This window comes from Rousettus aegyptiacus, unplaced genomic scaffold, assembly GCF_014176215.1.
Source record: "Rousettus aegyptiacus isolate mRouAeg1 unplaced genomic scaffold, mRouAeg1.p scaffold_m13_p_1, whole genome shotgun sequence".
Taxonomy (NCBI): domain Eukaryota; kingdom Metazoa; phylum Chordata; class Mammalia; order Chiroptera; family Pteropodidae; genus Rousettus; species Rousettus aegyptiacus.
In genome coordinates, this window is record NW_023416284.1 from 177,630,947 (window position 1) to 177,648,729 (window position 17,783).

The following is a 17,783-nucleotide window of genomic DNA, read 5'->3' on the forward strand; positions in this document are numbered from 1 at the left end:
CAGAAAACATTCTAGAACACTTGCCTCATACACACTTATATATGTGCATATAATATATATATCATATGGGGAGATTGTTTTTGTTCTCTTTCAGACATTATCTTTTTTTATTCCTACTTTATATCTTTTAGTATCTATATACTCCTATAAGCCTACACATATATATTTGCATGTGCTATTCCTAGTGGATTGAAATAAGCCAGTATTTATGCAACTAGAACTCTCTGTCTATTCTTAAGAAGAAAATTCAGCTTTCTAACTCTGGAAACCAGTGACGTCTAAATTCTAAATGAAGACGAGAAGCTCAGGAACACAGCGCTGTCTAGCCTCCGGGGTCTGTGCCTGGTGCTATTCTTTCCTGCCTTGCGAAATCTGCGGGGAAGCCAGCAGTCACAACATACAGTCAAGGACGTCTTGATGCTTTTGTTGCAAATGGAACCCTCGCTGGGTGGCCAGTTGACACCGACCTCTGGAATCACATTCAAGTGGGAAATGAGAATTCATTACCAGGTATGGATAATTTCACCATCAATATCCTTTTTTTTCTTTTTTTCCCCCATGTGCCCACAGTGAAAAGCAGCAGAGGTTATTATTATTAAGCCGTCTCTGGAAGTTGTGGGCAGATTCCGTGGCTGCAAGTCGTGGACAGAGGTGTGGGAGTGTGAGGGGAAAAGAAACAGCAGAAACTGCTGAGAATAGATGTGTCATTTTGGGCCCCGCGGTCCTGGTAGCACATTTATTTAGAAATGCCATCTTCTGCTCAGCCTCTGTCGCCTGAGTTCCTTCTGTCGGACACATCTCCCTTTCCTGCCTTGTGAAGTTCTACTCACGTTTTAAGACTCAACTCAAAAGCGGTTTTTAGCAAGCCATACTTCGGTTTCAGAGGCACGCACGCTCCCTTGCTTGATAATCCAGATGTTATTGTTACGGGTATTTATTTATACCTCTGTTTCCCAACGAACTTTGACTTCTCAAGACTTGTTCATCTTGAAACCTCAGCATCTGGCACATTGCTTAGCGCCAATATGAACCTAATGACAATTTGCTAAGCGACAATGAGATTACAGAAAGAAAGAAAGGGTCAGGAAGTTTGAACCATAGATGCAACGTCATTGCAATAGCATTTTCTATGCTAACATATATATTTTTTTGACCTTTTTTTTTTTTTTTTTTTGGCAGCCTTTAAGTAGAAATAAGTCAGATATGGTTTCGGTTGGGGCCCACCTATGGAGGTGAAGCACATGACTGTGTTTCTGAGTCTATAATGTTGACTGTCTCCTAACGGGTCCTGTGAGGTTGGTGCCCAAGAGACAGTGTATTTCCTCCTTCCGTTTCATTCGTCAGAATGTGCAGCTGTGTCTATGAAGGGGCTGCCTTGTTCAGCCTCAGCATGTACAAAGCTAGAAAAGCTTATCTAGGAGCAGCCTCTCCCGATAAACTACATATAAAAGCAAGAACTATTTGCTAAATAAAACATAAATATTGTCCAGTATTCCTAATTGCTGTTTTCTGATAATTACCTGTTTTGAAAAGGCAAGTACAGTTTCTTATAGTTAACACATATTGAATGCTTAGTCTACCCTGAACACTGTTAGAAATGCTTTAGACATATTACCTCACTTAATCCTCAAGCATTAGTCTTATTCCCATTTTACAGACCGGTATTCGAAAAGTTAAGGAACTTGTAGTTTCATTAGTGGAAAAAGCGGACTAAAACCCTGTTTGCCTGACTCCAGCCCCTCCCCCCCATGTTAGACTTTCAGTTATATTGCTTCTTTTCACTAATCAATAATTGTTACATCTTACTTTTACTGAAAACAAATTTCTCCTACAGGCTTAGCTGAAACACTTTGAATGGTTCGCTTGGTGTCTTTACTCTAGAGTCAGACAGCTCTGAGACTTATGACTGATCACGGCCACCTTGGGAGCCGTCTCTGCAGGTGAGTATAAACACTCATTTCCCATTCCACGCCTTTTCTCTCACTCCTCTGCTCCTGGCTTTCTTTGATTCCCCCTCCTTGGACTAAATAAAGCACACCAGGCAGAGTTGAGCTGTCCCCATTTTACAGAAATAGATGCTGAGCTTCGAACCGAATTAAGTGGAACATAATCCACACATGAGCCAGAGAGGGACAACGATATAAATTCTGTGCCTAGCGTTCTACATTCCATAACGGCCTTCTCCTGCGTGACGAATCGTCGATCGCGATCTATTTTCTATCAGATTGATTTCCACATGAGAATTTGACACTATTAAACTAAATTTAAGTACATTTATTGAATGAACAAAAATATTGAGCTATTTGTTTATTGTTATTGCCAGGTCTCCTGTACCAGAGCTGAAGAAACTAATGAGGTGGTGTAAGAAAACCCAAGAAGCTTTTCAAGAGCTAGCTCCTGAGGGAATACGCTGAAAACCAGTCTTTCTAGTTTTTTTTTTCATGTTCTTTAAAATTCACGTCTTAAATGCTCCTTTGCTCCAGCTGCCTCCATCTTGGTTTTCTTTTCTTTTCTTTTCTTTTTTCTTTTCTTTTCTTTTCTTTTCTTTTCTTTTCTTTTCTTTTCTTTTCTTTTCTTTTCTTTTCTTTTCTTTTCCAGATGTAGAAGATAAGAAGTAGAATACCTTATTTTACTTATCTCAGGAGAAAATTCTCAGAGAGAAAACTGCTGGTGCCCACTTTGTCTAAACATTTTAGTTCCTCTTGGATCTGATCCAAATTTTATTGTGGTCTTGGCTTGGAACTAAAGATATGCCCGCCACCCAATCCAGGGCTGTTGGGACTTGACAGATGTCGAGGAGATACTGATTTTGTTCTTTTTCAGACTTATATACTCTATCCTTCCCTTTATACATTTTAGTTATTTTTAATATGAACAGCCGTGATACCTATGTTTACAGTGACAGTGGTTTTCAGTATGTGATAAAATAGTGATATGGCTTTATTTTTCTCTCTTAGTCATAAGAATCATAGCATGTTTTTAGGTTTCATATTACGTAGCAGAAAGAACACTAAAGAGACTGCCTCTCAGGTACTTGACTCTTTTTTCAGCCTCTCTTCTCTCCTCTGTAGAATGGGTGAATTGGACTGAACAACACAATATCTAAGTGGCCAGTCACTTGTGTCTCTATGTGAAGTTGACTGGGAACGTTTATCATCTAAAAGGGATCTGGAGATTAATATAAAAGTAAGGCGAACATGAAACTCATGTTTAATATGTTTGCAAAATCAACACTGGCTTAAAGGGGCTTTTTAAGTCTCGTGGCAAATCCAATGGTGTGACCTCTGCAGGGACACCCTTCCTTGTGCTCCTGAGGACTATGCGTTGAGCCCTTGGAAGAGCCCAATATAAACATTTCCAGAACCCACCCGAATGCCAGGCTAAAAGATGCTATAATTGGGTCTTTCCACACTTTTATATATTCTCACCAAAGTACTTTCAGAGTTAAAAGAGAACAGCGATCTTGGGCACACTACAAATGCACATTTAATTGGTGTGTGAACTCGTGAGTTCAAATACGGAGCTTTTTTTTGAAGAAGGAACAAAAAAAAAAAAACTCATAAAGGCTACAATTAGAGCCAGTTGCCCTGAGAAAGTTCCTTTTTCCTTCTTTCTTTCCTTCTTTTTTATTTTTGGGGAGATCAAAGGAAGCGTAATTGAGGGAGAATCGTGGAAAGGTGATGGGTCCCTGCCATCTTCCTGCCTGCCTGTCTGTGATAACAGTCATTTTGGAGTTAAGTCACCTCCTAATTAAACAGCCATTAGAAAGAAGGACCCAAGGACAAATCGTGGCTGAAGTCTTGCAGCCAGAATCTGGTCCCAAACTTTCAAATTCGTGGACTGATGTCTGCAGGAGTGCGCACTAACGGTGGCACCCTGCGTGTGCCCCCGTAGGTCGCGCTCCATCGTGTTGAGCAGGCCCGCGGAGAGTCCCAAGCAGGCCCAGGACTGTAGCGATTCTTGAGGGATCTTGAGAGTCGGGCCTCTGAGGCTGTTCTCTGCTTCGGGGCCTCCAAATCTTTTCTCTCGGTACCCTTATTCTGAGCTCACTCCGCTCAGCCTGTCCCTGTCATGTTTATTGAGGTTTGTAAACTAATTTTAGCAACTTGTCAGGGGCGGCACGTGGGTAATTGAATGCTCCTGGAACCTAGCGGATGCGAGCCTCAGAGCCCGCTCGAGAGAGCTGCCTGAGTCACTATTTACAGGCCCCTTTGAAGGAAGCTCAGGCTCCAAGTGCGGCTATTCTACTGGAAGGGTCTTCAAGGTTTACTGTAAGCAGAGAGTCCAGAAGAGCTGCATTAATAAGGACGAAGAGGCGGTGAAACCACGATTTTTATGCCCGTGGGGTTACAGGTCCCTGAAGGTGATTTATGGGTGGCTGAGGAATGCTCCAGCAGCTCTTATCATAGGCAGGAAGCCGAAAGAAGCAGCGTTCCTGTCGCTGCGTTTTTCGGCGATGCCCTTGATTACAGATACTGTTGTTTGCCTCTCCCCTCCTCCTCCCCAGCCTGCTTCCACCAGGCTCTAATTACATCCTTTAATGATCTGACCAATTAAAGCCTGCAGTTCAACTTATAGGGGGACGGATGAGAAATTAGAGGCTGGCACGCAGGCTCCGATGTGGATCGCCTTCCAAGGTTACACACCTCTATTAAGCCAGTCGGCTATTTGAAAAGCAGCGTGATGGGCGATGCTAATAAAACCAGGACGGGGACATTTGCAGCTGCTCCCAGGTGAATACACCCTGAAGGACGAAATGTGAAAAGCAAAGGTATATCTACGAAAGTAGGGCTTAGCTCCCCCCCTCCCCGCCCCCTCTAAAAGCGCAGTTGCCAGCCACATTTCTTAGTTAATGTGAAATGTAATAATTGCTTTGTCAGGGTTTGGGAGAAGCAGGGCGCTTTCTCCCTACCCTCCCGCCTTCACCGGGGATGGAAACAGCCAGACCGCTGCTGGTTGCCATGGCGGTGGGGGAGGAGGCTGTGCTTTGCTTTCAGCAGCATCTGCCTCTGCTGGGGGGAGCCCCGGGAGATGGTTGGGAGCAGGAAAAGCAGTGGGGTTTCAAATGGAAGGGGGCTGCCTGAGGAAGCACTTGATTCTCTCTAGGGATTTGTAAAGAAAAGAGAGAGAAAGAGCATCCCGCTTCCTCTCGTTGTGGCAGGATGTGAGTTTATTACCCGGGAAGACTGGCATCGCCTGGAATCTCTTCGCTGCCACAGCCCACACCCTGTTTTCTCCACCCGAACCTGCTCCCAGTTCCCTGAATGACTCCTGCACTGTCATGTCTTGTCCTTTTCCCAGTAATTCCTTCAATGTCTTTCGCCTGCTGGTTGACGCCTACTCAGCCTCAGGTTTGATTAAATTTGTTGAGGAGTTATTACGAGCCGGGGACCAGGGAAGCCAAGATGCATTCAGCACAGTCTCAGCCCTTGGGGTGATCAGAGGCTGAGAAATTTCACTATGTGGTAGGAGGTGTGACTGTGTCCCATAGGGGAGGGGGGCCGACCGCCCAGTCCTGGCAGGTCAGGGGGAGGCAGGCCAGGCAAGAAGTCCAGGAGGTAGCGATGTCTTCCTCAGTGAAGAAGGACAGCAAGAGCATTTCAGACACAGGGAAAAACAAGAACAAAGGCACAGACTCCTGAGGGACTGCCAAGAGGAAAGAGCAAGGGAGCGTGGGGAGAGATGAGGCTGGCGTATTGGGCAGGGCTGAGTGAGCAGAGCCGGCCGACCATGCTAAACCTAGACTTCGCTCTCTTTGCCATGGCAGGAAGTACATGACCTTGTAGACTAGCGGTTTCTAAGAGGTTCGGCCACTCCTGACAACCAATTTGCACATCTCATAGAGATGGATAGATTGTATTAGTATTCTTTTAATTCCGCGGAGGAGAGGGCATAAGGGACTTCTCTGAAATCACACAACCAATGTCCAGCTACAAGGGTATAAAATAAGTTGTTTCTACTCAACTGCTGCCTGTACTAAATTATAGTCCATTCTGCAAACAGTCCTGACCACACAGTTTTAGAAAGTTATAGCTCCTACCAGAATATCTTGCACATGGGAGACGTGGTACACACTGCTGATGCTTTTGTACTACTGATATATGATGACATGTAGACAAATATACATGCCCAAAGCTTTAAGGAGAGAAACTATTTTATAACACATTTTTCCTTGTTCTTTGCTTTCCTTTCTAATTTGTTTTGATGCTGTAGATTTTTTTGGTCCTTTTTTTGTTCCTTTTCTTTATAACATCTTTGTAACTTTCTCTTAGAGTCCAATCCTGCCTTAAAGCTATTGCATGGTAATAATATTTTTTTTCCTGCCATTTTACTGTGTTTTATCGGTTCTTTTAATAAATGAATTTAGGAGTCTTGAGGTTTTTAGGAAGCCTACAGATTTTTTGAATTTCTTCTCTGAAGAGCCTTCTAAGGAGCAATCTTGACCCCACTTGGACGCCACCCACAAGAGAGAGCTCAGTACTCTCAGGGGACCCTGGTTCTACTTTTAGGTAATTCTCAAGGTCTGGAAAAGACTTCCATTTCTAAGCCGAGATCTACTTCCCTGAGTCTTCGTTATTTCATGCGGTCACTCATTCAGCAAAAGTTGTTGGCACCATCCATAGCACTTAGCACTATTGTGGGCCTTGGAACACAAAAATGAATTAGTCTTGTTCTTTGCTCTCCATTCCTTAACTAGTTATCTCTAGGACATGCTGTCTTTTCACCCCTATTTCTTAACACACTACAGAGACCTTCTGCAAGCGTTTCCTGGATGATTTAATCTGGCGTCGAAGACAGTCGATGGGGAGATCTCCCCGCGTGTCTCAGCACACCCAGAGTCGTGTTCATTGGCACTCGGGCACCGTCTGTCATGTCTTGTTGCTTAATTAAATCCACATTTGTTTCAAGTGTTCTTTTTACTCTGCTATTTTTTATGCATGAGAGGATAAAAACAAATGAGGAAAACATTGTATAGTTAAATTAGTCTGAGGGAAACAGTCCTGAATCGTAACTCTTTGTCATTCAGATAGCCTTTAGTTTCAATGTATTTTTTTTTTGTCCAAGAAAACCACAAGCTGGTTGGTTATTGCCTCTTTACTTGTTATCTTCCCTCGACTTTAAGCTTGGCCTTGGATGTTAATTTCTAGTGCCTTCTCTTGAATTCCCTCGTTTTCTAATTCAAGATATAACAACACTTTATATGCCTATAAAGCTTCATATCGTCTCAAGATCCTTTTATATCCACTAGCTCAATACTGTTCAGAATCGCGTTCGCACGTTCTTGCTTTTCTTTTTTCTTTTCACTGCTTATGATACCATCTGATAATCATTATTCCTACAACTGCGAATGAGATTTTGAATATAGGTCAATTTTATCTCTGCTGTGAATTATATCAAATAATAGTGTTCGTTTTTCAAGTAGGTATTTACTATTGTGTTATCAACAAGCTTAATTATTCACAGATGGAAATAAAGTTTCATAAACTTTTCCTTGGTAAATTTGAAGACCTGGTAGGGAAAACTGCACAAGTATAAATTAGAAATTAAAAAATCCATTGATGTAAGGTTTATGTGGTCAAATGGAAGGTGATGATTTCTTTTCCCTAAGGGCGAGCCTTTGGTGACAGCAAATAAACGAAGCGATAAAGGTATTGTAAAATCTAGCACTTACTTGCATTAATGGCTATTCCATAGGCGACCAGTTTGTGGAATTTGAGGTTTTTGTCTAACTGCCTTCTCCATGGTCCTCTGCAGCACTAGAGTAACGAAAATAAAAATCTTGGTCAGGGAAAAATTATTTTGACAGTGTCATAAGAGTCAAGAGAGCAGGACTGATGCTCTGCCTCTAAATTACTGAAGGTGGAGCTATGTGACACAAAAAAATTAGTGGCCATTAATTAGTCAAACAGGCAAAACCAAATGGTTATTACTGGCTTTTTTTAAAACTTCAACTCAATAAAAGTGATTGCGTTAGTAGTACCCTGGCTGTGAATCAAACTCAGAAATAAACCTGCTAATATCCACGCCTCAGCTTATTTGGGAAATGATGATAACTATCATCGTTTTTGATATGGTTTAGCAGTCTATAAATTATTCCTTATTACACAAAGAAAGGCACTATAGCCATCTGTATCTAAATATTCATAAAACAATGCTGTTGACTATATAACAAATTATTTCATTTACTATTATCGAAGATAACCTTTAGTAAATGAAATAATTTATTATATGGTCAACAGCATTGTTTTACTCTGTCTAGCAGGAGACATAGATAAGTACCCAATAGAGGGAAATCAATATTGTTAGGAAATGTTTCATTATGTCTGGCGGGGGTTAAAATCTACATACTCTGTGCGCTGTGATTGTGCTTTCTGGGGCTGAGAGTGCAAGGTGTTTTCATAGTGGCATGTGGCTCAACTGCATATTTGTCTCCTTTCAATCAGGAATGGTAATAGTTCAAGCTGTTAGAATACTTCCGTCTTCTCAGGTCAATTTTATAAGCCCTACTTTTCAGATGGAGCAAATGCGTCAGGAAAAGTTTGAGTGATAAGTCCAATGTCATGTACAGAGTCAATGGCAAAAGCAAAAGTCAAGTCAGATGTATCCATTTCTGATGGTCAGTCAGTTTTAGCCATTGCGTTCTCTCTAACCAAGAAGCAAACCTTAATATAAACAGGGTTATTGGGAATTTCATAGCTAAGAACGTCTCTGTTTCCAATGGCACTTATATTAATAAGTCACAACAACAGAAATTCTCTCAATTTAGTACTTACGATAGTTGATCCTCTAATGAATGAAATAAGGTTTCGACTGACTGGTATTAGAATTAACATGCAGTTGAAATTCAGGCAGACCGCAGATGCTCTTGCCCAAGCCAGTGTTGACTGTTCATTTGTAAAGAGATGAGAAGGTGATACAGTGAAAACTAAGAAGCTGGGACAATAGAATATATTTTGTTTTCTGAAATGATAATGTGTAGTCACCAACTCTACTTACACCCAGAATAACTCGTGTATAAAAGAAAGACTCTTCCTCTTCATACCAGCAGAATGTGTCGATAAACAGATAGACATTAACTCCCAACCATGAGAACTAGAGTAGAATGAAAAGAGAACCAATCAATACTACCTTCAACCTTCTTTTTGAAATCTCTTGGGGATCTTCTTGGGATTCAGTGCAAGTGACATGAGTTTCTCAATATTAATCAGAATTACTCCATGTAATTATTTTATAGATTAGTTTTTAATGGTAATTCTATGGGTAAGAAATTTTTACCTTTTTTTAAAAAAAGTTTAAATACATATGGGTATTCTTTAAGGAATTTTGTGAAAAGTATAAAACCTTCCTAATCAACACTGACATGATGTTTTAAGTTGACGATGTCACGAAGCAGAGTCTTTAAAAACAACTCAGAAAGTACTCTAGAAAAATTCCGATTTCATAGTTTAATTCAAAGACTTCATCTGATTTAGAAAAACATTCATACATTATTTAAAATCTAACCACTTGACTTTAAAAATAATTAAAGATAAGCTCAATTGGAAGATAACTTCACATGATTCTGTAAGGGTAAATTAAATGTATCTACTGAATGTTTTCTAACAAGTTTTAGTATTTTAACCAGAGTAATCATTGAAGCTATTTAGCATTCCTAAACAAGTTATCCTAAAAATCAAAGATGATTCAATATATGTTTAAAGTTGAATAACAAAAATAACACTTACTACTAACATGACGGACAGACTCTCATTCAAAATCCAACACCCCATTGCGACAGGTTGCTTTTTTGCTGTTGGCAAATTATTTCTTTCATTCACCCGAGTAGTCAGGGCTCCTCTGCTAAATTATTTTGTCCTCTGTCTTAGGAATCAACCACTGGGAGTAGCTCTCGAGGAATTTCTAATTAAGGACTTCTTGCCAAAGTCACATCACCAAACTGACATGCCACATGACCTGGGTGAATACAAGGCAAGTCTCTGTCTAATGATCCTTTTCTTCAAAGATCTCATAAGAAAAGAAACCTCATTTTATTAAATTATCTGCATGTACTTTATACTCAATTCATTTTCTACATGATTGCAGTCAAGATGATAATAAGTCTTTATGCAAATTTGAGAAATAACCTAACCGCTAAATATTGGATACAGCAAAACACTTTATAAGAGCTTTCTCTACTTTGTATATTTTTTCTTCTTGACTTTCTCCCCTGCCACTTTTTTTAAAGCTCTTTTAAAAGATGGTGAGTAAATAAATATGAGTTAAATAATCTTTCAGAAAATGGTGAAGAAAGAGGGAAAAAATCTTTAAAAAATCACATATAGGAGAACTCTCTAATCTAAAAGTGTGACTATAAAGAATAAAGTAATTATTTTGGGGAGGTTGATGAAATAAGTCCTATTTTTTTTTCTCAATTCCACTTGGTGCACCCATAGAGTAAATGAGAATATTCTATTATACTTAGTGATCCCAGGAGTTGGCTATGCATGAATCCGGCCACTCTCTGATTTTGTGTGTCGTAGTTGTTATATACAATGTCTGTGATTACTTTGGTAGGCAAAGTTGTTCCAGTTGAAGAAATTTTCTATTCCTGGCCCAAATATTTTATTTAAAATTTGCAGACGATTAAGAAAAAAATAGGAGGATATTTGAATCATTTGAATAATCACCTAAGCTTTCTGGTTCTTCATATGGTGATTCTATTTAGTTGTCCTAAAAGGATAAAAAAATTAAAAACCTGATAAGAATAATAATTGTGTATTTATTGACCTAAATAATAACAATAATCATCATCATCCTAAATATTAAATAAATAATCCAGATCCTAGGTTAAGAATTCTTTGAGTTTTCTCCAATTAAATTATACATTATGATTTAATGAGGTAAGCATTATAGGTGCCATTACACAAATGTGGAAACAGGTCCAATGAAGGAATTTTCAGGATAAGCAGTTGAGACTTGAAATTAGTTCTTTCTGATTTGAGCATCTTTATTTTTAAACACTACCTTTTGCTGCATATTTTACAAAATATTAATATATGGATTTGTGCATCAAACATACTTAATATACAGATATTAATTTCATTTCTATAAATCGGACACATTTAAACTCTAGGAATTCATTTAATTATTTACTAATTGCAAATAAATATGTTGTTATATGTGATTATGTATAAAACAATGCCAACCAATTATATAAAAATGAATAAAATCATCTATTGCATGAATTATTTTTTCTATATAAAAAGACATCTTTGACATCTTGGAGACTGACCGACACAGGGCAGTGACCATCTCTCCCAGGATCGGCTAATTTCTAGTGATAGCAAACGACTTGCATGAGAGCACAACATGCAAACGAACCAATTGATCACCCCTACCCCAGTCACCTCCTTTATCAAGTTCTCACACACCATTTCAATATTCTCTCTGCCCTGTGTCACCCCAGGGCCAGGTATTGGACAACTAGGCCAGCCCTCCAGTCCAGAGCCTATTGAAATTCTTCCAGCTATTCAGTCCTAAACTCGTTCAGCTTACCCATCCTGTCTCGCTCATTCGTTCCTGCAAAAACCAGGGTAAAGGCTCTGGTCCGTGCTCTCCCCGCCAGCTCCGTCTGCTCCTGACCGACCCTGGTGCTTCCCCGCATGACTCTGCCTGGTGTGGTGGGCCCCTTCCTCTTGGCAACGATAGGTAATAAATTCTTCTTTCAAGGCAGATGTCTCCATGTCTATCATCTTACCATACAGGATTAGAACAAATTCCAGGTACATTTTAAAACACCTGTATTTCTAACCATCTTGAACTTGAATGGGTGAGCTTCTTACTTGTCATCAGCCCTGACTGTGTTACCTTTTTTGAGCCTCAATTTCCACATTTTTTTAACGCTGCTAATTGTAATGTCTACCTCATAAGGCCAACGTCGTTCCTCCTTCACCTTCAGTTTCCCTGACACACACACACACACACACACACACACACACACACACACTCATAAACACACTTGTGCATGTACACATGCAGGATGATGCCTCTTTGGGAGAAGTCTTAGATTTGCCAATAAAAATTTAACAAAAATTTTCTTCTCTTTAGAAAAAGACATCTTTTTAAAGGAACTCCCCCTCTAGAAAAAGATAAAAGTACAGGTATTTTGGAAGCATTAACCTGAGGTTAGAGTACAGTCAGTGAAATATCTTCAGTTGCTTCTTTAACAGTGAGTAAGATAAAGATGGAAAGCCTTCACATTCATTTCTTTAAGCCAATAATCTTCCATGATGAAATGATTTATTTCTGAAGTGCTTAGGATTTACATATTTTGGAGGCCTTATTCAGTTGGAGTATAAAAATTAGTTCAGAGAAAACACACCTAGCATTTTATACTATCTTGCTACTTTAGATTCAGTGAGCGTGAAGAAGGGTTGGAATTTGCTAGCTTCCGGTACTCTTCACACAGCGTTATAAATGAGAGGGATATATGGCTGAATAATAATGCGAGGTCACTTTTTTTGTTGTTAATTGCTTAGAACATAAGTAGTGGTAAAAATAACATTTAAAGGTTTAGATTCAAAACCATATCTTTGCATGCTCCATTCTTATTTTAAAGTGTATTTATTACTTCGTTTTGAATACGTGAAGATATATTGTGTTAAAGTATAGCTATTATTCATTTATAGCTTATAAAATGGTTCATTGTATTATGAAAGTATAACTCATAAGTTAACCTCAGCATTTTTCTTCATAGATTTTATTTTTGTAGAACTTGCATGATAATTAGTTTACTCATATAAAAATGTGAACTTTAAATTATATTCAAATTTATTCAGAGCTTAACACTTTTGTGCAATTGATAGTCATACTCTTTCTTCTCAACCGTTTTTAAAATTTTCACACTTAAGAATAGTCTGATGAACCACTGATTGGTTTACAATACTGGAATCGGATCAAGATGTCTTATATCAAACAACCAAGTCCAACTCAGTTTAGCCTCTGGGCTCCTTCCTGGAAGTTCTTAGTTTTGATAGATGAGACATTGTGGTTACTCTCATTATTTTTAGTTTACGTGGTAAAAGGTCAGGGATGCCTATCATACCCCAAATGTCTGCCTCAGTTTTTACTTCAAAGAAGGAATCTGTACAGATCATAATTTAAAATGAGACTATCTGAATTGGGCCAAGTTAATGGGGTTGCCTCTAAAGAGAGAGGAAATTATACAAAATCTATTCAAATGATATAATGCACAAAATTTGATCTAGTCTCACTTAATTGTTTTCATTGTTAATAAGTAGTTCCCATTTCATTTCTCAGAATTTTCTCAGAACAAATAAAGTGAAATTTGCATTGTTTATTTCCAAGGCGGGTAGTGTTTCTAATTAAATGGATAGAGTCACTGGCTCTTCCAGGAAATCCACACAATGATAAGGGTTTTTTTCCCTTGTAAAGATCACCAATAACAAACTTTTTATAATGAAAATGTAGGTGGGAAATAGAACACAGATGTTTAAAAGGCAGATTTATTGCTTGTATGTGTAAATACAAATTCTGTACTGCCAACACTATGTGCCTAGACCAGATATGCTCTATTGTATTTTTAGATTTTAGTTTTTTAGTTAAAAAGTTGACCCGGCAAAGAAAGTTTGATCCTCAAGGGTGAGACTGATCATCTTGTAGCATTTGCTGATGCATACTAAAATCTAAGTTCCCCGTAGATATAGTAGAGTTCATAGAGCATAAAAATGTCATTGCCAAATTTTCTCTTCTAAGCATTAAAAATGTTTTCGCCTTTCCTAAAAGCATTTATAAACATTTAAGTATTAAATCAAAAAGAGATGAATAAAATAAAAAAAAAAAAATACGGTGACATATAATCTCAAAGTCCTACGTGGTTATTTTGAATAACAATTTTCATGACAATTATATATTTATATTAGATAGATCACATGTTAGATACATTCTTTTTTTTTTTTTTTTAAGGTGAGGCAACCGTTGGTTGACCTCACAGATTACAAGGACTTTGTCATCTTATAATCCCTTATCTTTTTTATTTTTTATCCCCCGTAATATTGGTCTTGCTAGGTGGTCTCCTATCCAAGTACTAAGCAGGCCTGACCCTGCTTAACTTCTAAGATCAGGTGGAATTGGGCTCATTCAGGATACCATGGTCATAAATAATAAATGCTATTTTAAAAAAGAAAATCAGAATAAAAGAACAAGAAAGTCCATACATTAAAATATATTAAAATATACTTGGTTTTAAAATAAAATGTCATTAAGTATGTCACCAATATCCTAACTTTTGCTGAATCAAGTATATCATATTTTAATTTCAGGAAACATTATACTCTTTTAATATCATTTTAAAATGGCTTATATGGTAAACTTAGTTAATAACATCCAGTTCATGTTTTTTTTCCCCACCTATGGCATAATTTTTTCACTATCCAACTTTTATATTTTCAAATGAATACTTACCGAGACCACTGCATGCATCACCTGATGCTAGGCACAGTGGGTATTAGCAGTCTAGGTTCCGTTATTTAGACACTTGCAGTGTTGTAAGGAGGAGACAGGCACATGTGCCAACAATGGAAGAACCTTTTAAAGGTGAGTGCATCCAGGAGTGGCGGAGGTTGTACAACTGAAGGCGTCTGAAGCACAAAGACAATTAGATGAGAGATTTACTCTAGAGAATTCTCTCCAGAAGTGGATCGAGCTGGGTTTTGTCAAAAATTATTTAGTGTGAGAAGAGGAGGACAACGAGTTTTGAGTGTCTGTGTCTCTCACAAAGTCACTTGAATAAGCACCCCAAAATCAAACAGCGCACAATAATGTTCCTGCCTCCTGTCCTCTTCCTGTGGCCACTTCTGGTTGGGTGTGCTAAGCCCAGAGGGCAACCCCGCTCCCTTTGGTTCCCCGTTCTCCTGCCTTCATCTGCCTCATGGCTCACATATGTTTGCAACATGTATCTTCTTTACATGTAGCAAGTCTCCTAAAACTGTTCTCAAAGTCTCATTTGGAGAGCTGCTTCTGTCAGGTGATTGACACAGCGTCACCCTGGGGATGATCATCCACAAGACAGCAGCGTGGCTGACTCACCATTTCTTCCCCCAAACTCGGCGGCACAGTTCAAAGTCTTCTGTGTTGCCGGTTTTAACTTTTTGATTTAAGAATCTGGTGGAAGCCAGAAGTATCGTGCTTTTTTTGTATTCTATACTGTGTCCGTCATACACAGGAACTTAGTAAATCTTAAATAATAGCACAGGACCCCATTCGTTTCTCTGCTTCTTAACATGCAAGGCGATTCTGTACAATTCTCTACACAGAAACGATTGCAGGATTTTCAAGCAGTCAGTGTTCTCCTCCGAAGTTTAAAAGTGAGAGGGAAGTTTCCCTATCTAGACAATGAATCGTTTGACTTCCGAGTTCAGGAAAATTTAGTATAAGAAGGCTAGTCTAGAAATCCCTTCTTTGCATATCCAAGCTGTTCATCTCTCAAGAGTCAAAGTGGATGCCAGAATTCCATAGATTTCATTTTTCAAGATGAACATTCATATTTGAACATATTTCAAGCCAGATGGTTTACAGTTCATGTATTTGTTGCCGTTTTCCTGCCACAACAACTAAATATTGAAGACACATATTTGTGATTAAGAGAGCACTACCAAACCACGGTTTCCGGCTGCTCTTTTATGCCTCACACTCACTAATCCCCTGTGTGCTGCAGGGGAAGGTTCTGGAATCAGACAATGAATTACATCTGCTTGATTTAATAGACAGGCGAGGGGTGAAATAACATAAAACAAGCCTCCTATAAATAAATGTCTCTTGTAACAGCCATGAATTTTCTGGTAACGGATAAGAAAGCAAATGAACACCTATTGAAATATTCTGTTTTTATGATCCATTCGGACAAGCTGGGAACTTTACTCTTAAGCCTGCTGGTAACTTATAAGGTAGTTTGCCAAACCGTGAGACAGTTTGACCAGAGTTTAGAAAAAAAAAAAAAAAAAAAACCAGGAAGATCAAACAAAGGTTTATTTTTAAGTAAAACCATCAGATATGAAAATGTCAGCTGGAGTAAGAATTGCACAATTGTACTGAAGGATGTCAGAATCACTCGGCGGGTTCAATGGTATCTGTCTTCTAGGATGAAATGATTTTCTCTTCGCTTGTCATCTTATGTGCAACTTGCTATTATTCTGCTCTACTATCAATATCTCCGTTATTACAACTTTGAAGACTTAGTTCGTTGACAAAATGCCATTAGGTAGCTGAGCCAAAACAAGGCAAAAATTTGAAAAATGGAAAATAGAAGAAAGAATCGTAAGCACAGAAGAGAGATGTGTTTGCTTGGCACTCTAACAAGATCTCTACAACTATTCGATGAGCACTAAGTGAGAAACTGGCCAAATGGAACACTCCTGTCCCCTGTCCACAGTCCTCATCACCACCAACACCCAGCAGCACGAGGCACGCACGCACACACACACACACACACACACACACACACACGAAGACTCAGTAGCATTTTTTTAGAGATCGTTTGCACAGCCTCATGCTTTGAATCAAAACTACCTAGAATTATGTACTCAAGAACCAAGGGAAACCTTAGGGATCATGTAGAGCAAATTTCTCATTTTACACAGGAGAAAGCAGTGACGGGGAGATTAAGGGACCAGTCTGAAGTCACACTGCTGGTTAGTGCAGAAACGGGACTAAAGAGCCCCGGTGTTCAAATCCACTGATTATTCCATGACATCACTCTCTATATCTCTATTTTCATATCTTTGCTCTACAAAAAAAAAAAAAAAAAAAAAAAAAAAAAGAGAGAGAGATAAAAGAATTAGCAAAAATATCTCCTGAAGCTCACTCTAGGAGCCTTGGTCCTAGATGTTGGGCCCGGAAGTGCTAACAGGGAGCACGTAATTACTCTCTAGAAGCCCAGAAAATGTGTATTTCTGGACGGCCTACCAGGTGCCAGGCATTTCATATGTTATGATGACGCTTAATCCTGCAGACCCACGAGGAAGGCATAAAACCTGTTTTGTAGCTGAGGAGGACGTGGAGAGACAAAAAGCCTCAGTAACTGTCCTGAGATTTGCCAGTAAGGAACTATGATGCCCGAGTGGAGAGCCCTTTGTGTCTGACCCCTGTCCAGGGGTCTGCCTGTCCGACCATGTTACTTTTAAGATACATGCACAACTGTATTTCCCAAACCACCGATGACAACTTCCCCATGTACATAAATGTTTTTGTTTTGACTGGTGTCCAGAGCTAGATGCATTTTATGATGGCCTAGTTAATTAACTTGAACCAATAAGGAAAAAAATGTGATGTGAAATGACTGAAGCCCTTAGGCTGTGTTTTTGTCACATATAAAGATAGAATCAGTCATTAGTGCTACTCTGCCCTACCTCCCTGACAGCATGGCTCTTGAGACAGTGTAGATTTTATGTCAAAGTTTAAAAGTTACATTTTAAACATAAATTTTCCCAGTGAAAGAATACAATTTAATAGACCAATTGTCCTGAAGAGATGCGTTCTTCTGGGTGCATAGTGTAAAACTAAAATTTATTTTTTCATTGTAATCCATATTTTTTAGCAATTCTTTTGGCCAAGAGCAAAAATCAAAATAATTACTCAGAATCTATGTTAGAGCACCCTTTAGAAGAAAGATCTTCAACAAGAACAGTTAGCTCCTGTACATGTGTGGGAAATGATTGTATTGGTCTATCATCGCTTTTGATGCCTGGTTCTCCTTCTCTGTCCCTCTCCATGTGGCCTCAACCCTT

General features: G+C 38.9%; 1 protein-coding gene and 1 long non-coding RNA gene across 2 annotated transcripts in view; one reads left to right on the forward strand and one right to left on the reverse strand.

The window, feature by feature from the left end:
- NOX3 (NADPH oxidase 3) overlaps nt 1–9,915 on the reverse strand; it is a 52,828-nt gene extending 42,913 nt beyond the window's left edge. Inside the window, exons 1-4 of the mRNA XM_016152889.2 lie at nt 9,726–9,915; nt 8,998–9,093; nt 8,775–8,885; nt 7,673–7,757 (exon numbers count right to left, since the gene is read on the reverse strand). Coding sequence (XP_016008375.2) covers nt 7,673–7,757; nt 8,775–8,885; nt 8,998–9,093; nt 9,726–9,770 — 337 coding nt within the window. The 5' untranslated portion in view covers nt 9,771–9,915. The remainder of the gene's footprint in view (nt 1–7,672; nt 7,758–8,774; nt 8,886–8,997; nt 9,094–9,725) is intronic.
- Nucleotides 291–10,202, forward strand: LOC107514792. The gene is made up of 3 exons (XR_001597866.2): nt 291–510; nt 1,835–1,940; nt 9,867–10,202. It is a non-coding gene; the product is annotated as an uncharacterized LOC107514792 (long non-coding RNA).
- Nucleotides 10,203–17,783: the final 7,581 nt, after the last annotated feature.